General features: G+C 60.7%; 3 protein-coding genes across 11 annotated transcripts in view; 2 read left to right on the forward strand and 1 right to left on the reverse strand.

The window, feature by feature from the left end:
• Positions 1 to 6,762, forward strand: part of LOC127486089 (dynein regulatory complex subunit 3) — a 76,440-nt gene extending 69,678 nt beyond the window's left edge. The window contains exons 16-17 of the mRNA XM_070061605.1: positions 6,220 to 6,351; positions 6,471 to 6,762. Of these exons, the coding sequence (XP_069917706.1) occupies positions 6,220 to 6,351; positions 6,471 to 6,581 (243 nt within the window). The 3' untranslated portion in view covers positions 6,582 to 6,762. The remainder of the gene's footprint in view (positions 1 to 6,219; positions 6,352 to 6,470) is intronic.
• Positions 1 to 20,736, forward strand: part of LOC138846270 (zinc finger protein 585A-like) — a 216,848-nt gene that overhangs the window by 57,021 nt on the left and 139,091 nt on the right.
• LOC108175430 (ATP synthase mitochondrial F1 complex assembly factor 2) lies at positions 949 to 20,524 on the reverse strand. 9 transcript variants are annotated; one of them, XM_070061644.1, is made up of 9 exons: positions 20,194 to 20,288; positions 13,407 to 13,451; positions 13,035 to 13,256; positions 12,044 to 12,219; positions 11,563 to 11,660; positions 10,878 to 10,958; positions 9,230 to 9,342; positions 8,768 to 8,883; positions 949 to 7,859 (listed from the first exon to the last, which is right to left on the reverse strand). In XM_070061644.1, the coding sequence occupies exons 4-9, from the start codon at positions 12,194 to 12,196 to the stop codon at positions 7,137 to 7,139; spliced, it is 1,284 nt and encodes a 427-aa protein (XP_069917745.1). In that variant the 5' UTR covers positions 12,197 to 12,219; positions 13,035 to 13,256; positions 13,407 to 13,451; positions 20,194 to 20,288; the 3' UTR covers positions 949 to 7,136. The 9 variants fall into 9 exon arrangements, with proteins under 9 accessions (XP_069917745.1, XP_069917744.1, XP_069917747.1 ...); XM_070061650.1 differs by having other exon boundaries at positions 7,427 to 7,782; XM_070061643.1 differs by lacking the exon at positions 12,044 to 12,219 and having other exon boundaries at positions 13,035 to 13,180; positions 20,194 to 20,524.

A 20,736-nucleotide genomic window follows, 5' to 3' on the forward strand; every position in this document is an offset into this window, starting at 1 on the left:
TCTGAGGTGGCCCCCGCGTGCAGGTTGTCTTACTTTTAGCAGCACGGTTCCTAATGCAACGGGACGCTCTCCCGCTTCCCACCGGCCCGGTCCAGGGATGGACGTGGGCAGGAAGCGAGAGGCAGCCCAGGCTCCCCGCTCCTTGTCCAGGGCCTGTGCACGGGCGGGCCCAGCCGCGGCCACAGCCATGGCCTGTGTGTGTGTTTGGGACAAAGCCCAGGCTTTGACGGGAAGGGCCCGGGGCCTGGAAGGTGTCCCGGCATGCCTGCTGTTGGCATTCCACATTCTCAGCTTCTCTCCCCCGCCCCGCCGGTCATGCCGAGCCCGGCCACCGCCACCCTGTGCGTTCAGCCCCAGAACAACCCTCTCCGGCTGCCCTCCAGCCTGTGACACTGTTGCCTGCTAATGGCTTCCTGTGGCTCCTAGATCAAGCTCTTCCTGCAGCCCACCATACGCCGATGACCGGGCCTGCCCTGTGTCAGCAACTGCCCCTCGCCCTTCTCATGCCCGGTGCCCAGTGCCCCGGCCTGAGCCAGTCCCGTCTCCTGGACAGCTGAGAGTCCAGCTCTCCGGTGTGCTCTTCCTCTGGTCTCTGTGCCCCTGAGACCCCAGCTCCAGCGTCCACTCCTTGGAGGAGACACCCTCGGGGTCCCTGTCTCGCATTGCCATCCCTCGCTGTCTGGTGTAGGTGGGTCTCCCTCTGTCTGTCTCTCTGTGCGGGCAGCAGGGCATGGGGCACAGCATGGAAGCTGGGAGGCGTCCCCGGATGGTGCAGGTGCATGCACCACGCCCTCCTCATCACGTGCTCGGCTGATTCCTGCAGACACAGCCTCTGTCCCACGGTCCCAGACAGACAGACAGACGCCCGACAGCATGGGGGACAGGGCTTCTCTGTCCCCGGCTTTGCCTCTCTCAGCCACGAACCACAGCTGAATGGTGCTGTGTGTTGTTGATGGCGGTGTTTTTAAGATTTATTTCTTGATTTGAAAGTCAGAGTTACACAGAGAGTAAGATCGTCTATCCACTGGTTCACTCTCCAAGTGGTCGCGATGGCCAGGGCTGGGCCAGGAGCCTGGAACTCCATCCAGGTCTCCCACGTGGGTGCAGGGGCCCCAGCACTTGGGCCATCTGCTGATGCTTTTCCCAGGCCTTAGCAGGCAGCTGGATCAGAAGTGGAGCAGCCGGGACTTGGACCAGCGCCCACAGGTTATACTGGCACTGCAGGCAGCGGCTTTGCCTGCTACGCCACAGTGTTAACCCCAGCCGACTGCTGTGGGCCAGCAGAGGAGAGTGCCACCTTCCTGGAGCCGGGAGGCAAGGCTGCCCCAGAGAGAGCCCGCTCTGGAATCGTCCACACAGCAATGCCGACCGCCCCGCCCTGCCGCAGCTCTGTGACACCCAGTGGGTACAGGACAGACAGGTGCTCGCTCCCACGGCCGCAACACTGCCAGAAACATGGGTCCCGGAGGCCGAGGGCTGAGAACCAGGCCGGGCTGGTGCTTCCGGTGGCCAGCCCCTCCTCCCACCCATCTACCGCCGGCTCGTGAGGCCTGGGAACCCTGGGGCGGCACCTGCTGACCGAGGCAGCCGGCAGTGCAGAGCCCCCCCCCCCCGAGGGCCCCATGATCCGTGTCACTCACTGCACCCACAGAGGTGCTTCGGTAGGCACCTTGAAAACTGTCACTTTTGGGAGCATTTTGGATTTACGAATCCCCCCCCCCCACACACACACATACACATACTGGGGATGTTCAAACTGGTAAAGTCTATGCAAATGATATTTCAAGAATCTCAAAAAAAGGCTTCAAAACTGGAAGCACTTCCGGCCCCGGGCACTTTTGCATGGGGCATACCCAACCTGTCTATCACCCTTGTTTACAGATGAGGGACAGCAGGTGCACCTGGGGCTGGCAGAGGTCGGGCGTACTGGCCGAGGTGCCAGAGCTTTCAAGGACCAGGCTCTAGGGTGACTTAAGCAGAGCCTGGGCTGTTGTCACTGTAGAGCCACCACGGGGACCCTCACTGTGGACTCCAGTTGGGGGGGAGGCGTCCAGGCGCTGGACTTGAGCCCACAGGCCACTTGACCTCAAGTGAAACTGCACTTTTTTGTTTTGTTTTGTTTTTGAAAGTCAGAGTTAGAGAAGGAGAGGGAGAGAGAGAGAGAGAGAGAGAGAGAGAGAGAGAGAGAGAGAGGTCTTCTATCCGCTGGTTCACTCCCCAATTGGCCACAACTGCTGGAGCTGCGCTGATCTGAAGCCAGGAGCCAGGAGCTTCTTCCAGGTCTCCCATGCAGGTGCAGGGGCCCAAGCACTTGGCCATCTTCCACTGCTTTCCCAGGCCACAGCAGAGAGCTGGATCAGAAGTGGAGCAGCCAGGACTCAAACTGGCGCCCATATGGGATGTGGACACTGCAGGGGGCGGCTTTACCCACTATGCCACAGCTCCAGCCCGACCCCAAGATTTTGCAACAATGTCCACTGTGCAAAAATTGAGCTCCTCTTACGTGGTGATGAGCGCCACCCGGTGGAGTCCCATGGATGAGGCCATCTCTCAAGAAGGGATTTGTGTTCCTAGGGCTAGACTCGCCTGGAGCTGGCGGCCAGGGAGGGCCCAAGTGACTGCAGGCCTGAGGAGCCCCAGCCGGGCCCAGGAGGCTGCCTCCCTCCCCTGGCACAAGTCCCTGCCCCATCAGGCTGAGCGGCTCCTTTGTGGGTGGGGGTGAGGACTTGTGGGGTCCTGGGCGCCCTGGGGTGGGAGATGGATAGGATGACCTGATTGATTGCCGGCACCACAGGGGCTCTCCGGGGTGGGGGTGGGGTACCAGCTCTCAGAAGCGCCCCTGAGCAGTGGCTTGGGAAGACATGTATCTGCACAGCCGTGAGACCCAGACAGACGGGGGGTGGCGCAGCAGTGGCCCCTGCCTCGCCCCGGAGCTCTGCAGCAGCTGCAGGGGAGTCTGGAACAGTCTCTCCGTAAGAACTACTCCTGGGCTGCTGTGGGTACGGGGGCATACTGGAGACCGGGGGGTGGGGCAGAGGAGGGGCGTGTCCGGGCTCCCAGGGCACAGGATACCAGGACAGGCTCAGAGCCCCGGCGGGGCCTGCTGCTGCTCTACCTCACGTCGGACAAAGCAAGCAGGTTTTGGCGGGAGGAGCCAGGCCCTCCCTAACAACGCAGGCTGTCTTGCAGGGGTGGGGAAGGGCTGGCCCACAAAGGGGGCTGGCACTATGGTGTAATGGGCTAAGCCTCCACCTGCGACACTGGCATCCCATAGGGGTGCCGGTTCGAGTCCCAGCTGCTCCATTTACAGTCCAGTTCTCTGCTAATACACCTGGGAAAGGAGCAGAGGATGGCCCGAGTGCTTAGGCCCCTACCACCCACATGGGTGACCCTGGCTCCTGGCTTCGGACTGGCCCAGCTCTGGCCATTGCAGCCATTTGGGACATGAACCAGCAGATGGAAAACCATCCCCCGCCCCCCGTAACTCTGCCTTTCAAATAGATGTTTAAAAAAAAAAAAAAGATAATTCCGGTATGAGCAGCAGAGGCCAGCCCGATCCCAAGCACAGCACAGTCCAGGAGAGAACAGAAGTAGCCGCCCCCTCCAGGTACCCTGGAGACCAGAACTGACAGCTCCCATTCCTACCTAACCGCCTTGGTCCAGGCTGCCTTCGTTGGCCCCTTACAAACGGCACGCAGGCCATGGTATCCAAGCAGGCTGCCGGCCGGGCGCACGGCCTCTCCAGAGCCCCTCTCTGCGCTCGGGCTCCGGGGGAGACCCATCGCTCCACCTGGCTTCAGAGGGCAGCCACGACAACCCACTTCCCAGGGTGAAGGAGGAGCCGGGAGGACGGATCGACGCGCTGGCGGCTATTTCTAGAATAACCAGGACGCCCACTTCTGAGCCCTTGCCTGAGGCTCTTGGTGGGCAGATGGCACACTTGTTCTTTTTTCATTTTCATGTGAAAGGCAGAGACAGAGAGAGAGCAAGAGAGGGAAATGGTGGGATGATCAGTATACTGGAGCACTCCCCGCGAAGACCCACGACTGGGGCTGGGCCAGGCCAAAGCCGTGAGCCCAGGATTTGATCGGGGTCTCCCACGTGGGTGGCAGGGACCCGGGTCCCTGAGCCACCTCTGTCCTCCCAGGACGCACGGGCAGCAGCCGGGAGCTGGATGGGAGGCAGGGTAGGCAGGACTTGAACCAGGCGCTCCAGTATGGAAACATGGGCATCCCAAGCGATGACGTAACTGCTGCGCCAGACGCCTGCCCTGAGATTGTATGTCTTTTTTTTTTTTTTTTTTTTGGCCACGCAGAGTTAGACAGTGAGAGAGAGAGAGACAGAGAGAGAGTTATAGACAGTGAGAGACAGAGAGAAAGGTCTTCCTTCTGTTGGTTCACTACAGCCGCACTGCGCCAATCCGAAGCCAGGAGCCAGGTGCTTCCTCCTGATCTCCCATGCGGGTGCAGGGCCCAAGCACTTGGGCCATCCTCCACTGCCTTCCTGGGCCACAGCAGAGAGCTGGACTGGAAGAGGGGCAACCGGGACTAGAACCCGGGGTGCCGGCGCCACAGGCGGAGGATTAGCCAAGTGAGCCACGGCACCGGCCGATTGTCATTGAACCCTTGTTGCCACCTGGCATGGCTTTCTGACATACAGAGAAGGAACCTGGTCACTTCCTCTCATTTCTCTCCACGACTATGCTATCCGGGTCCAGATGCCCCATGCCCCACGGCAGCTGACCTGGCCCCCCAACCCCTGGTCCCCCCGATGTGGCATGGTGCAGAAAACCAGCACCCCAGAAGTTAGCATGCACTCTGAGAAGGAGCCGTGGCCAGACCAGTCAGGGAGACGAGACAGACAAGGTGAAAACGGTTTCTGTCCCACCAGACTCTGCCGAGACCCAGAACCCCCTGGGCCTGGGGAATCTTCAGGAGCAGCCCGGGCTGTGCCGGTTTTCGCAAATGCATCTGACCTGTCTGGCCAGAGTATTTTTTGCAGAAAGAGTGACATCTCAGGGGCTGGCGCTGTGGTGTAGCAGGTAAAGCCACCACCTGCAGTGCCAGCATCCCATATGGGTGCCGGTTCGAGACCCGGTTGCTCCACTTCTGATCCAGCTCTCTGCTATGGACTGGGAAAGCAGTAGAAGATGGCCCAAGTCCTTGGGCCCCTGCACCCATGTGGGAGACGTGGAAGAAGCTCCTGGCTCCAGGTTTCCAATCAGTGCAGCTCTGGCTGTTGCAGCCATTTGGAGGGTGAACCAGTGAATGGAAGACCTCTCTCTCCCTCTCCTCTCTCTGTGTAACTCTTTCAAATAAATAAATTAAAAAAAAAGGTGCAGCTGGGCCAAGATGAAGCCCAGAGTGCCCTCTGGGTCTCCCCCGTGGGTGGCAGGGGCCCAAGCACTTGGGCCAACCTCCACTACCTTCCTCGGCACATCAGCACGGAGCTGCATTGGAATCTGGGTTCCTGGGACTGACACCAGCACCCCGACATGAGGTGCAGAGGCATAACGTGCTGTGTCTTAAGTTTTTATTGACTTGCCGGGCAGGGAAACGGAGATTTCCTATTTGCTGGTTTATACCCCAACAACAGCCCAGGCCAGGCCAGGCCGAGGCTGGTGGCCGGGAGGAACTCAGTCCAGGTCTACCCCATGGGTGGCGGGCACCCGACGACTGGAGCCGTCACTGCTGCCTCCCAGGGTCTGCCTCAGCAGGAAGCTGGGGTCAGGAGCGCTGCCCGGCATGGAGGATCCGGGATGCAGGCATCCCTAGCAGTGTCTTCTCTGCGACACCAAATGCCAGCCCCTTGGCAGCTTTTCGTAAGGCAAAACCAAGGTCAGGAGCAAGGGCAGGCAAGAGGAGACCCCTCCTGGACTCCCAAGTGTGTTGCTGTGGATGTGAGAGGCAGTGTAGCCTGACAACTGCGGGCAAGCACCCGCGGCTTTGGGCTCCCGCTGTCCTCCGCCGGCCACCAGCGGTCTCCACCTGGCTGACAGGTTTGGGGCAGGTGAGCCTTGTCGGTGCCCGAGGGAGGGGAGCATTGTGGGAACAGGCGTGCTCAGCGAGGTTGCCCTGGTAGCCAGGGAGGGTGCGGGGTACCACCTGCTGGTGCCCAGGGCAGCCAAGGCAGGGCTGGCACGTGTGCACCCGGGGCGGGGGTGGGGGACCCTTCGGTGGGCTCGGAGCAGCGTGCTGACCCCCCCTCCGCCCCCCCCAGCTGTTCGTGGACAAGGACACGATCGTTAACGCCGTCGGGGCCTCGCACGACATTCACCTGCTGAAGATTGACAACCGAGAGGACGAGCTGGTGACCAGGATCAACTCCTGGTGCACGCAGCTGGTGGACAAGGTGAGCTCGCGCGGGGCCAGCGCTGGACCCCTCCCACCCCCACCGCACCCCCACCGCTGCGAGGGCTGCGGCTAACAGGGGTCTGACGGAGGGCGCTGGGGTTCGGTTTCACTCCTCAGATTCACAGGGATGAGATCACGCGGAACCGCAAGCGGGTGCGGGAGATCAATCAATACATCGACCACGCGCAGAGAGAGCTGGAGAGCCTGGAGAGCCCCGACATGGACTAGCGGCTGCGGCAGCCCCAGCCGGCGGCAGCGCGCATGCGTCCCCGGCTGTCCCAGGACGGCCACGGGGCTGGGGGGGAGGGGGTCTCAGCCCCCTCGCACCTGTCTTTCCCCTGCTCGTGGGAAAACATCCAGAGACGGAGAGAAATAAACGGCCGAGCCGCCCTTCCCCTGTGCTTTCAAACCCGAGTCCACGTTCGTGTATGAACGGGAGGAAGAGGCTGGGGCCTGCGTCGGCTGCCCCTGGGACCCGGGCACCGCCAGTGCGGGCTGCAGGTCGGGGGGCCGAGCCCGAGGCCCGTGGGTGCTGCGGAGCCAGGCCTGCAGGAGACGCTGCAGCTGCCCCCAGTGTTGGGTGCCGGGGCCAAGCCGCCCAGCTGGGCGCTGTGGCTCCTGTTCACCCCTGCAGGAGCGGGTGCCGCCGACCATGCTGCTCTCTGAGCTGGGGTGGGCAGAGTGGCCTATTTTACAACACGGGACAGTGCCTTCCCCCCAGGGGTGTCCTGGGGTCCCGGGAGACAGCGCGTGGGAAGCAGGGATGAGCAGCTGGGAGGCCATTCAGCCGGAGGAAGCCTGGGCTCGCCCCACTGCCTGTTCCTGGGGCCACGGAGGCTTCCGGGCTCCCGTGGGGAGGCTGAGCGGACACACCCACGCCCGGCGACTGTGCCGGCCCGCTGGGCTGTTTCCAGAGCGAGGGGTCGCTCTCCAGAACAGTAAGAAGCGAGCAGCTTGGCCCGAGGGGGCGCCCTTCCACAGGCAGGGACACACGTGCAGCCTGCAGCTCCCCCGTTGCTCCACCTCGGGACCCCGAGCCGCGGCGGGAGCAGAGACCTGGGGGCACCACACACTGCCAGTGCAAAGGGCTATTTTAATAAAGTTAGGGTCGAGGGGAAGTCTCTCGCCTGGTCTCTCGGCCCCACCCCTCCGTCGCCGCTGGCCAGCCCGCGGCACCCCGAGTTGGCTGCAGTCCTGGGGTGACTCGGGGAGGATGTGCAGGCTGGGATGGGGGGTGGGGGCTGTGGCCGTGCAGCCTCTGTCCTGCCCCCCCGCCCCCGGACGCCCGGCCTCACTCCTGCAGGAGTTTGTGGTTGACCGTGGAGCTCTGGGAGCAGAGGTGGATGTAGAGGGTGCCGGCGGCCGTGCGGGCCCGCAGCTCCTGCAGCTCGTAGTCGTGGGCCCACTCCACGTTGCCCCACTTCTGGATCTGAGGAGGAGGAGAGCAGCCGCTGACGGGCGCCTGGCTGGGTCCATCACGTGGGAGACCGGCGTGGCTGAGGGGCGCTGGGGGAGGACCCCCCGTCACCCACTCCTGTGGATGGCTGGAGCAGGCGACCCTCCCTGTGTGGTCTAGGAACTGCGTGTAGGCCCAGGCCGGCGGTGGCTGCCCACGGCTGGGCACCCACACCACCCATGGATCTCCTGGGAGGGCACCCAGCCCGCCTGCAGCCCCTGCTCCCAGGACCCCGGCGTGGAGTGGGCTGTGACTGAGCGCTCCTCGGACACACGACGTGGCCGTCTGAACATCTCTGACTCCAAACTGGCCTGCGGGCTCATCCCCGGCCAGGGCCCGGCTGCTGCCCCCGCTCGCCCAGGGACCTGGACTCTGCCACACCACACGAGCTGGCTCCCCCAGCCACTCCCCTCCCCATTCCTATGCGGTGGGTCCTGGCATCCAGAGTACCCAGCATGCTCCGCCAGGCGCAGGCAGTGCCTGTCCCCGAGGCTCTCCTGAGCGGCCCGGGGAGGGGTACACGGTACAGGAAGGCATTTCTCTGTCTAGTCCTCAGGGCAGCCGAGGTTGGAGGCACGGCTGCAAGACGGCAACCCCGAGCCCGCGAACGCAGCAGCCCCTGCCGGGAAGAGACTCGGGGTGGGCAGGCTTGGCCAAAGCAGGGGCTGAGTCAGGCCTGGATGGCGTGGTGATCACCCACAGGCAGCCAGCAGCCCTCCAACCCGCTCCCACAGGTCCCAGAGGGACAGCCTTGTGACTCAGAGGCCCCCTGTGTAGAATGGGCACCCGCACAGCCCCCAGCTGGCCGGGCTGTGCACAAGAGGAGGTGGGGGCACTTCCTGTGCCTGCCAGTGCCTCTGACTGGCCTTATTCTGGTGGCTGGACTTACTCGACGGCAACACAGGCCAGGGTTAGGTGAACGTGCGGTGCCCCTCCCCACCGGGCCGCGGCCCCTCACCTGGTACTCCTCCTCCAGGCGCGACAGCAGCACGGCCTGCTCCACCGTCAGGTGCAGGTCGGTCAGGCCCAAGGTCAGCACCATGGACTTGAGCTGGGTCACCACGAACTCGATCCCTGCGGGGCCGCGAGCGGAGTCAGGCCCACGCCCTCAGGCAGCCCCTGCACCCCCGAGCAGGGAAAGGGAGGGGGAGAGTGTGCTGCACCCTTGGGGTCCGCGCCCTCTTCCCTGGCATCCTCCTCCACCCAGCCTGGCCAACTAGAGCAGCCCCGCCCCACAGCCCCGCAGCGGGTTCCCAAAGGGCTTGTAACTGCAGACATCGGCTGGAGAGCCAAGCACCGCTTTCTTGCTAGGACGGCCAGCTCCCAGACATTCCCCCCGCCCGGGCCCCACCCCTCACTCGGGGTGCCGAGTGTGTGTCACCCGCCCACAGGAAGCTGCGCACGCGTTCTCCGGGCACACCTTGGAGGGCCCACATGTTGTAGGACGCCAGGTGGTTGGCCAGCACCTCGTGAGTCCTGGCGGGGATGCTGGGTCCCATGATACTGGTGGAGGAGCCGATCTCCACGCCGTACCTGCAAGGAGAAGGCTTAAAGCCTGTCCGAGACCTGTGTGGAGTTTCTGTCTCCTGACTCTGGCCTGGCTCAGCCTTGGCTGTTGCAGGCATTTGGGGAGTGAACCAGCAGTGAGACCCTTTTTATCTTGTCTTGCTACATTTCAAATAAATAATTTTTAAAAATACATCAAATTAATTTTTTTTAAATACAGCATGGGATACTTGTTTTTCAAATATTTTAAAAGCCTTTTAGGGTGGCCGGCACCGCGGCTCACTAGGCTAATCCTCCACCTGGCGGCGCCGGCACACCGGGTTCTAGTCCCGGTCGGGGTGCCAGATTCTGTCCCGGTTGCCCCTCTTCCAGGCCAGCTCTCTGCTGTGGCCAGGGAGTGCAGTGGAGGATGGCCCAAGTGCTTGGGCCCTGCACCCCATGGGAGACCAGGAGAAGCACCTGGCTCCTGCCTTCGGATCAGTGCAGTGCACCTGCCGCAGCGGCCGTTGGAAGGTGAACCAACGGCAAAGGAAGACCTTTCTCTCTGTCTCTCTCTCTCTCACTATCCACTCTGCCTGTCAAAAAAAAAAAAAAAAAAAAAAGCCTTTTAGGGTGGCCAGAGCCGTGGCATAGTGGGTAAAGCTGCCGCTTGCAGTGCTGGCATCCCATGTGGGCACCAGTTCGAGTCCCGGCTGCTCCACCTCTGATCCAGCTCTCTGCTATGGCCTGGGAAAGCAGTAGAAGATGGCCCAAGCGCTTGGGCCTCTGCACCCACATGGGAGACCCAGAAGAAGCTCCTGGCTCCGGGCTTCAGATCGGCACAGCTCTAGCCATCATGGCCATTTGTAGAGTGAACCAGAAGATGGAAGACCTCTCTCTCTCTCTCTCTGCCTCTTAACTCCACCTTTCAAATAAATAAATCTTTAAAAGAAAAAAAAAAAAAGCTCTTCCCATTAAGGAAGACGCTGGGTATCAGCAACTCCTTAAACCCTGCACGCACGGACGTGACCTGTGACGCATGAGCAGCGCCCAACCCTCTCCATGCGCGTGTGTCCTACGCGCTGTTCCACCACTCTGCCTGACACTGCAGTCGTGGCGATGAAGAGAAGAATGAAAAGTGTCCCCCAAATCTGCGCATTAAGTGTGGGCTCGGCACTGAACGCACCCACTCCTGGGGTCCTCCCCACACCACCGGCCCCACTCGCAGACGAGGGAACTGAAGCTGGACGGACTCAGCGGCCCAGAGGCACATGGCTCCCGCTCACGGTCGCGGAGCTGGCGCGCAGACCGGCACCGCTGCCCTGCCCTGCCCCGGACCTAGGCGGATCCTGCCTGGATCCTGGCGCTCCCGGAGGGCACCGGACTGGCCCTGCGCCTGCTGCGGGCTCGCTGAACGTGTCTCCCAAGGGACCGCTGTTCTGCAAGGCGCGCGGTCTCAGAACGCCCGAGGGGAGCCGGGTCCCAAGGGCGCCCTGAGCTCCGAACGCTCGGGGCGCTGGCGGTGTGGTACCAGCCATGCCTCCACGGCCTGCCCGGGCCGGCCGGTCTGTGCCACCTCTTACCTGTTCTCAGCCCACTCTATAACTGGATCCCATTCATTCTTTTGGAGCTCCACCAAGGTCTCGGGCTCTTCCACCTTGTAGCTAATTCATGGCAAAAACCACCTTCATTAATGGAAAAGTACAATTCTTTCATTCGGTGACCGCAAAGGAAACCACAAAGGGGGAGGGCACAGGCTGCTCTGCCCTGGCCCCGCCCCCAGCCCTGCAAGGCTCTCCCCTAAAGTGGCAGTCCTGGGGCCAGCGGCAGCGGGAGCACCTGGGAGCCCGTGAGAAATGCATGTTCCCAGGCCACACACCCCACCCCACCCATCTACAGAAACCGGACCCTCTGGGGCGAGAGCCACAGCACGCAGGCTGAGCCCCGGCCCGGTCGCTGCCGCCTTCCCAGAGACGCACACGAATGGCTCGTTGCCTTCTCAGGAGCCCACCCCCCTCTCGGTGTGGACACACGGTCCTCAAGGCCAGGCTGTGGCCCTCGTGCTGACCGAGAGACACGGAGACCCAGCTGGCTAAGGGGGAGCCGGGCTGCAGGGGTGTCCCCAGACCGCCAACCCAGGTGGGCGCCGTGGAAAGCCATGGTCTCGCACAAGGGAGAGGAGGAGAGAGGCCGTGCGTGTGCAGAACAGCGGGCCCCTCCCCACCCACCAGGGCCCCCGGGACCTGCTCACGCCAGGGCGTCACTTACCAGATGGTGTCAGTGTCCAGAAACTTGATGGCCGCTCGGATCAGCTGGTCCTTGCTCCGCTGGGTCGGGTTGTCCAAGGACGTGTTGCACAGGGTGGTCTGCGGGGAGAGGTGGGTGAGGGGAGGGGGCGGCCATCAGCACCGGCTGGGCTCGGCCGAAAGCCGGGTGCAGGGCAGCAGGGCGGGGAGCCCTGGAGCGGTGGGGACTGTGCTCCCGTGTGCCGGGGCAGCTGTGGGATGCTCGCAGCAGCGCGGTGGGCCTCCCCGAGGTCTCGGGATTCATTCATTTACAGAACGAGAGAAGTGACAGCGGGAGAGATCCTCCACCCGCTAGTTCACCCCCAGATGAAAGACTGCTCTCTGTGTCTGTCCCTCTCTCTGTAGCTCTGACTTTTAAAATAAATAAAAATTTAAAAACAAACAAAGTACCTATCTAATTTAATCCCCATGACAAAGCTCTGGAGTAGGTACAATTATCATACCCATTTCACAGATGTAAGAGACTGAGGCCCGGGGCGGTCAGACACAGTGAATAAGACCCGTAGGCAGGAACGGGACACAGATCTGACAGAACGGCTTTTCCAGCGGGCGCCCTTAGCACACAGGCAGCGGGGACGCTGACATCCAGGCCGCATCCACACTGGTTCTGCAGATCTGCCTGGACAGTAAGAGGTTGCTCAGTGCTCTGTCTGCGGCCCTGGTCGCCCCCAGCTCATCTGCTGGCCAAGGAGCAGGCTGGCCCCTCAACAGGACGCCCTCCGGGTTGGTGGGCCAGGGTGGGAGCCATCATCCTCAGGCGGGGCGCCCCCTGCGCTGACCACGGCTCCCTGAGGTGGGCACTCTTCACCCACCTTTTAGAGGCAGGGGGCCCAGGGCCGAGAAAGCGGCAGCCCCTTCCCCAGGGTCACCGTCAGGGAGCCCCTTGCCCAGGGTCACCGTCAGGCAGCTGCGGGCTGGACCTGGGGGCCTCAAGCAGCCCCCTCGGCGGGCACGGGCGGGGCTGACACTATGGGAGCCTTCCTGCCCCTGCTGCCTTTAGCCAGGATTTACTGAGTGCCAATGAGGCTTCCCGCCAGGGGCTGGCTGTCGCTGGTTAAGAGTGCAAGGGACGTGGCCCCTGCCCTTCTGTCGCTCAGCAGGCAGCAGGGGAGACAGACAGGACCTGTGCAGACGCCAAAAAAAAAAAAAAAAAAAAAAAAAAAAAAAAAAAAAAAAAAGCAACAGCGACAACCCGGACGCAGGATGAGCCGCCGTGACAGAGAAGAGGGCCGGGCAGCCGGCAGAGGTGACGAATGTCCGAATGTCCTCAGACCAGAGCTGGCCATGCGAGGGGCCACGCAAGGGACTGCCGGTGGCTAGGCCGCTGGGGAGAGAGCCTGGCGAGACGTGCAGCTGTCCCGGGCAGGCCAGAGCCCTACCCACCCCCACCCCCGGGCCCTGCCAGGACGTGGAAGGGAGCCCCGGGCTTGTTACCAGGTGCATGGTGTAGGACTTGATGGTGTCCTGCTGGGACTCCCACTCGGTGGCCACGGCAATGGCCAGGGCCTCGCTGGGCACAGTGAAGAACTTGGCCTGGGGCGTCTTCAGCTTCCTGTGGTCCAGGTTTATCTCAAAGCCACCTCGGGACAGCAAATGAAGGCCTCTCAGGGGTCGTCACGGGGCAGCGGGGGCTGAGCCTGTATTTGGCCGGAGTCCCTTTACGGAAACGCGTAGGGAAGAAAGCGCAAAGGACAATCCCGCCACTGAAGTGGCAGCGGATGAAGAAAAAAATAAAACAAGCAAGCAAGCAAGCAAGCAAAGGAGCCCGCGTTGCCGGCCGTCCACGCACAGAGCTCAGACACTCACCTTCGCCCTGGCTGATGCTCACGTTCTGGTAAAACCTCTTCCTCTCTGTAAGAGACGATTGCTTCATTAAGGCAGTTGAAACCACACCACCGCGGCTCTAGGGGCCCCTGCCCTGTGTGTGCAGACGGCTCGCTAGCGCGGATGGATTTTGGGCCACCCCCACGGCCGCCCACGCCCCGCACACATCCCAGACTGGGTGAAAGTCATAGACCCATTCGGGCAAGACTCTGGGCCTCTCAGGAGAAGCCAGTGTGTCCGTGTGCAGTGCACGTGTGTGTGTGCACGCGTGTGTGGTGTGTGGGCAGGAGGTAGAGCTCCCAGGGGCGCCTCCCACCCCCTCTCCCCAATTAATTAATCTAATTAACCGGCTTGCGCATCTATTCAGCAGGAACTCCAAACCTTTGCTTTAAGAAGGGGAAGAAAAAAAATCAGTGTTCAGCATTTTCTTTTGAAAACAACTTGAATAATATCTTTGACGATGCTGTAAACACATACTCCTTTACCCTGCAAGGATTAAAACCTAAGGCCTGGGCCTGGCGCTGTGGCGTAGCGGGTAAAGCCACTGCCTGCAGTGCTGGCATCCCATATGCGCACCGGTTCGAGTCCCGGCTGCTCCACTTCTGGTCCAGCTCTCTGCTATGGCCTGGGAAAGCAGTGGAAGATGGCCCAAGATGGACCCCTGCACCTGCGTGGGAGACCTGGAAGAAGCTCCTGGCTCCTGGCTTCAGTCTGGCCCCGCATTGGCCCTTGTGGCCCTCTGGGGAGTGAACCAGCGGATGGAAGATGTCTGTCTTTTTGTCTCTCCTTCTCTGTAACTCTGTCTTTCAAATAAATAAATAAATCTTTACAGAAAATGGCAATGCAGTGTGTGGAGGAAAAGGAGATCCCTTAGTTTGCTCTCAAGCTTTAAAAAGGACAATGTTAAGTTAAACACTTCACTCATCCAAAGACTCTGAAGATTCAAAGGCCCTGCCGTGTGCATCCTGGGCCCAGGACGATGGGCAGAGGGCGTGGGTTTCTCGCCAGACACAGGGTTCCCATGTTTCCACGCCACACTGGTGTCACTCCTGTTAAAGACAGGAAGCCGGGGTGGGTGTTTGGTGGGCACTTGAACGTCACACAGGACGGCGGCATCCACGTCAGGGTGCCTGGGTCACGAGTCCCGGCTCCCTGCCTCAGTGCAGCCTGGGAGGCAGGAGGCGATGGCCCAAGCGGCTGGGTCCCTGCACCCACGGGGGAGACCCGGCCTGCGTCCCAGGCTGCTGGCTTCAGCCCGGCACGGCCATGCATGCTGCAGGCAGTGCAGACTGGGGGTCTCTGTCTCTCTGCTTTCCCGTAGAGTAAGGACGGGGACGCCGTGTCCCCAACCAACTAAGCAGCTTCCTGCTAATGGCCTGGAAACCTAGCAGCCGCCAGTGTCCAGGCTGGCCTTCTGTTTGGACCGGCCCAAAGTCTCAGGAACTACAACTCCCACAGTGCACCAGGAAGAGGAAGTGCCGGTCTCAGCGCAGCCCCAGCGCCTTTATCCTTTAAAACAGTGCCATCTGGTGGCCGCCTCTGTTGTCTGCACCCCTAGGGGCAGCTGTATTTCTAGGTAGCAAAATCTCCAGGCGAGATAACATAAAGAACCCTTAACAAATCCACAATAGAAAGACAACCCAATTAAAAAATGGAAGAGGGATTTTAAAATAGACATTTTTCTCAAAGAAAATATACACGTGGCCGAGAAGCACGTGCAAACACACGTGAGGTCATTCACAAGTAGGGAGATGCAAACCAAGACCACAGGTGGAGATCCCGCCTCACACCCTGTCCCATAGCTGTTGTCAAAAAGACCTGGGCAGCTGTTTAGTGTAGAGGCTGAGACACCACGTCCCCCGTCAGAGTGCCCCGATTTGACACCTGATTCGTTCCCGACTCCAGCTTAGTGCAGACCCCGGGAAGCAGGGGTGATGGCTCACGCAACTGCGTTCCCACCACCGGCTCTGGGCTTTCTGCTTTTTAAAGATTTTTATTTATTTGAAAGGCAGGGTTGCAGAGAGGCAGAGGGAGAGAGAGGTCTTCCATCCGCTGGTTCACTCCACAAATGGCTACAACAGCCGGAGCTGCACCCATCCAAAGCCAGGAGCCAGGAGCTTCCTCCGGGTCTCCCATGTGGGTGCAGGGGCCCAAGCCCTTAGGCCATCCTCTACTGCTTTCCCAGGTCATAGCAGAGAGCTGGATGGGAAGAGGAGCAGCTGGGACTAGAACCGGCACCCATATAGGATGGTGGTGCGGCAGGTGGAGGATTAACCTACGGCACCACATCACCAGCCCCGAATAAACATTTTAAAAATAGCAGTAACTGTTGGCAAGGATGTGGAGCAATCAATCCCCACGCATTGCTGCCGGGGCCTGTGACCCAGCGCAGCCCCCGTCGGGAGAAAGTTAATGTCACCATCTGACCCGGCAGTTCCAGGGCCCACAGAAAACCTGCACGCACAGGGCGGGTGCCTGGCACGGCAGCGTAGATGGCTGCTGGCACACCCACACCCTGGATCAGAGCTGCCCATTCGAGCCCCAGCTACTCTGCTTCCAATCCAGCTTCCCGCCAGTGTGCTGGAGGCGGAGGCTCATGGCTCAGGAGTTTGCTTCCTTGTCACTCCTGTGGGGAGACTGGGGTGGAGTCCCTGGGCTCCTGGGCTCAGCCCTGGCCGTTGTGGGCCTTTGGTGAGTGGGAGACCTCTGTCTGTCTCTGCCTTTCAGACAGAATGAAAATACAATTTTTTGAAAAGTGTACACAAATGTCAACAGCAAAATTATTCATAATAGGCAAAAAGTAGAACCAATCCAAATGCCTTATCAGTGAATGAACGGATAAAATGAAATACAGTCCATGTACACAGTGGAACATCAAGTGACAAAAAGTAATGGAGGCGTAGCAGATTAAAATGCCACCTGCAGTGCTAACATCCCACATGGGAACTGGTTCTAGTCCCGGCTGCTCCTCTTCCGATCCAGCTCTCTGCTATGACCTGGGAAGGCAGTAGAAGATGGCCCAAGGACTTGGGCCCCTGCACCCATGTGGGAGACCTGGAGGAAGCTCCTGGTTCCAGATCAGCACAGCTTCAGCCATTGCAGTCATCTAGGGAGTGAACCAGTGGGTGGAAGACCTCTCTCTTCTCTCTCTCCCTCTGTAACTCTGCCTTTCAAATCAATCAATCAATCTTTAAAGAACCAAAAGTACGAATACTTGATACGACCTTAAAGACGAAGGCAAAAAACAGACAAGTGGGGTCCCATCAAACTAAAAACCCTCTTACAGCAGTGCAACAGTCAATCAACAGAGCGAAGGCACAACCCACAGAACAGGAGAAAATATTCCCAAACTCTGCCCCTGACGAGGGGGCACAGAGAAGCAACTTCAGCCCAAAAACAGCACCCAAAGGAGCCAGAGAGAGAGCAAGAGCTGTACACAGACACCCCTCGAAGGAGGACACACAGACGCCCAAAGGGACCCGAGCAAAGGCTCAGCACGGTGAATCGTCACGGGAGCGCAGAGCCAGCCCGGGGAGAGAGCGTCTCCCTTGTCAGGTGCAGGAGATAACGCACACCGGCGAGGAGGTGAGGGAGGGCACCCTCGGAGGCTGCGGGTGGGAATCTGCGCAGTCGCGGTGCAAGGCAACACAAAGGCTTCTCCAGAAACTACAGCTAGAACCACCACAGGTGGCCGGCGCAATGGCAGAGTGGGTGAGGCCGCTGCCTGCAGCGCCGGCATCCCATATGGGCACCAGATCAAGTCCTGCTGCTCCACTTCCCATCCAGCTCTCTGCTGTGGCCTGGGAAAGCAGTAGAAGATGGCCCAAGCACCCGCGTGGCAGACCTGGAGGAAGCTCCTGACTCCTGGCTTCAAATCGGCTCAGCTCAGCCACTGTGGCCAATTGGAGAGTGAACCAGAGAATGGAAGACCTGCCCTCTCTCTCTCTGCCTCTGCTTCTCTCTCTGTGTAACTGTGACATTCAAATAAATAAATACATCTTTAAAAAAAAAAAGAAAGAAAGAAACTCAGCCTGCTGCAGGTTTACTGAATTTCTGTCCAGCCCTGCTGAGACCACATGGTTCTGTGTTCCTTACACGGCCTGTGGGCTGAAACCTTGCCAGCCCCGGGACTCCCATGGTAACTGATTTGAGTTCTCACAGCGTGTGCGATGCACTGACACATCACGTGGGACCCCGTCAGAGTGTACAATTTTTATATATCAGCTAAAAAGGTTTTACAAATAGATTTTTAAAAAAAATTATTTATTCATTTGAAAGTCAGAGTTACAGAGAGACAGGAGAGGCAGAGAGAGAGAGAGAGGTCTTCCATTCACTGATTCACTATCCCAGATGGCTGCAACGGCTGGAACTGTGCCGATCCAAAGCCAGGAGCCAGGAGCTTCTTCCAGGTCTCCCATGCAGGTGCAGGTGCCCAAGGACTTGGGCCATCTTCCACTGCTTTCCCAGGTCACAGCACAAAGTTTTATGGGAAGAGGAGCAGCCGGGACTCGAACCAGCGCCCATATGGGATGCCAGCACTGCAGGCGTCAGCTTACTCGCTACGCCACAGCACCGGCCCCCTAAATAGGTTTTAAAAGACTACACTCTCTTTACCTGAAATGTCCAACGCAGAGAAATCTAGAAATGGAGACAGGGCAGTAGCGGTTGCCCGTGGCTGCAGAGTGGACAGGGTAAGGGGAGATGATAACTACAGGGTAAGAGTTCCTTCTGGGGGTGACAGAAATGCTCCAAAATTGAGCGTGATGCAGAGTGCGCGATCGGAATGTACTAACACCCCCTGAATCTGACCGAAAGAGAATGACCTGCAGCGTAAGCGAATCAGCTCTCGATGAAGTGCTCAACTCTTTTTTTTTTTTTGCCCCAGGCCAATGTACGAACACGCTATTTTCCAGACAGCTCTGACATGCAGGCCTGGGGCTGACAAACTTCCTGTCAAGACCACAAGGCAGGGCTGGTGCTGTGGCGTATGGCGGGTTAAGCTGCCGCCTGTGACTCGGGCATCCCAGATGGGCGCCGGTTCGAGTCCCAGCTGCCCCATTTCTGATCCAGCTCCCTGCTGTGGCCTGGGAAAGCAGTGGAAGATGGCCCAAGTGCTCATGCGCGCTCTCTCTCTGTCTCTTTCCCTCTCCCCCCACCCCCGTAACTCTGCCTTTCAAATAAAAATGAATAAATAAAACAAGAACCACAAGGCACACGTTCCAGGCCTTGCAGGCCACGCGGTCTCTGCTGGGAACTCCCAACTTCCCGTTCGGTGAAAGCACCTGGAAATGACGGGTAAATGAAAGAGCACTGTCTCTGTGCCAATAAAACTTTATTTGTCATTTGCTCCAAAAAAAAAAAGAAAACAAGTAGCAGGCTAGCTTCCTGGTCTACGCATAACAAACCCTGCCTGGATTTCACAACACACCCTAGGAGGCTGCCGGGGCTGGGGTAGGGGGTGCCGGTACACACTTGGAGCAGCAGTGTGGCCCAGGCGACAGACAAGGCCCCACTGGGCATGCCCACGCAGCCAGGACACCTCCCACGCGGGGCAGCACGGAGCCAGGCTGTCACATCAAGTCTCCCAGCGCCTCAGAGACCCTCTCCTAACCCCCCTGCCCCGGCCTCTGATGACCTCAGGGCCACACTGCAGTCTCCCCCGAGAACAACCGGCCTGGCGCGACTTCCCCCACGCCGAAGCTGAGAACTGGAGGAGCCTTCTAGAACGCAGACACGCACGTGCGCACATGCACGCACACACATGAGCGCACGCACGCACCCACACACATACGCACGCACACACACACACACGCGCGCGTGCACGCGGGGGCCTGGTCTCCGCGTCTCCTCGCCCCTTGCTGCGTTCCCTCATCCACCTGTGTTTTCTCTGCATCTGACTGCCGACCACGCACCCGGGACATCCGGGGGATCCGCACTCCAACAGAGGAAGCCGGCGGGTCCAAGGCCAAGTGAGCGGCCTCCATTTCAACCCTTTCCTTCTGCGCCCTTTGCTGGTGCTGGGCCCCACTGGGGACGCCCGTCCTTTGTCCTATTCTGCTAATGGCTCTTCCTGGCACACCTGCGGGCCCTGACGGGGGGGGGGGGGGGGGGGGGGGGGGGGGGCCGCACATCTCATTTGTACAACCAGGAGGTGGCGCTGTGGTGTAGTAGGTAAAGCCGCCGCCTGCAGTGCTGGCATCCCATATGGGCGCCGGTTCGAGTCCCGGCTGCTCCACTTCTGATCCAGCTCTCTGCTGCGGCCTGGGAAAGCAGCGGAGGATGGCCCAAGTTCCTGTACCCGCGTGGGAGACCTGGAAGAAGCTCCTGGCTCCTGGCTTCGGATCGGCGCGGCGGGTTAGAGGCTCAGCTTGGTCACCCGGCTACACACACACACCCCTCTGCGCCCCCGGCCCAGGAAAACAGCGGAAAGAGACCGCCACTCCCGACGTCCCCCCGCCCCACCCCCAAACCCCGCTCCTGCGGGGAACCAGCGTCACCGCCTCCCACAGGCCTCCTCGAGTTGGGAGGCAGAGGGGTCGCCCACTTGTTCAGGACAGACGGCTAGACACGGCCAGGAAGCTGCAGCCTTGACCTTGGCCAAGTCCTGACCCGCGGCCCCAACCTGCCGCGTTCGAAACCTCGGCTGACCCTCGCTTCCCTTAGCAGACGCCTCGTGCTCCCATTAACCATGCGAGCCCGGTCCCGCCGCCCGGCCCTGCACGCCCGAAAGCTCGCTCTCAGCCCACCCCAGCCCGACGTGGCCCCTCACCTGTCGGCGGCGCGTAGGCCCGGGCCGGGGACCCCAGGGCTGGCCCCGGCCCCACGGGCCGAGTCAGGAGGCGGCGCCCCCGGTCCCGCAGCCGGAGGCAGCTCCTCCACATCGCGCCCCAAGGGACTCGGGAGCACGCGGGGCGCGAGACCAAGCCGCGCTGTCCGGCTGTACGGAAACCTCTCACGCCTCCCCGGATCCCCTCAGCCGCCTCTGGACGCCGCCATCTTCCGCATGAGCCCTACGGCGCACCGTAGCCGCCGCGCGCCTCCTGCGCACACCGCCCCCGCCCCCGCCGGAGAACCTGCATCACAAACGCTCCTCGCCCCGCCCCTCCTCCGCGCCGCGCCTCCGGAATAAGACTACAATTCCCAGAAGAGCCCTCGCGCTCCCCGCCACGTGTTTTCTCTGCTCGCCAATGGGCGGAAGCGCCGCGTGAGCTTGCTCCCGCCCTCCCCGACTCTCCGGAGCAGGTGGAGGGAAAGTAGAGTAGGGGTCCGAGCTCGGCACCGGGAGGCCCTGCTCGCAGGTTCAGGGGGGCGG

This window comes from Oryctolagus cuniculus, chromosome 17, assembly GCF_964237555.1.
Source record: "Oryctolagus cuniculus chromosome 17, mOryCun1.1, whole genome shotgun sequence".
In the NCBI taxonomy this organism is placed as follows: Eukaryota; Metazoa; Chordata; class Mammalia; order Lagomorpha; family Leporidae; genus Oryctolagus; species Oryctolagus cuniculus.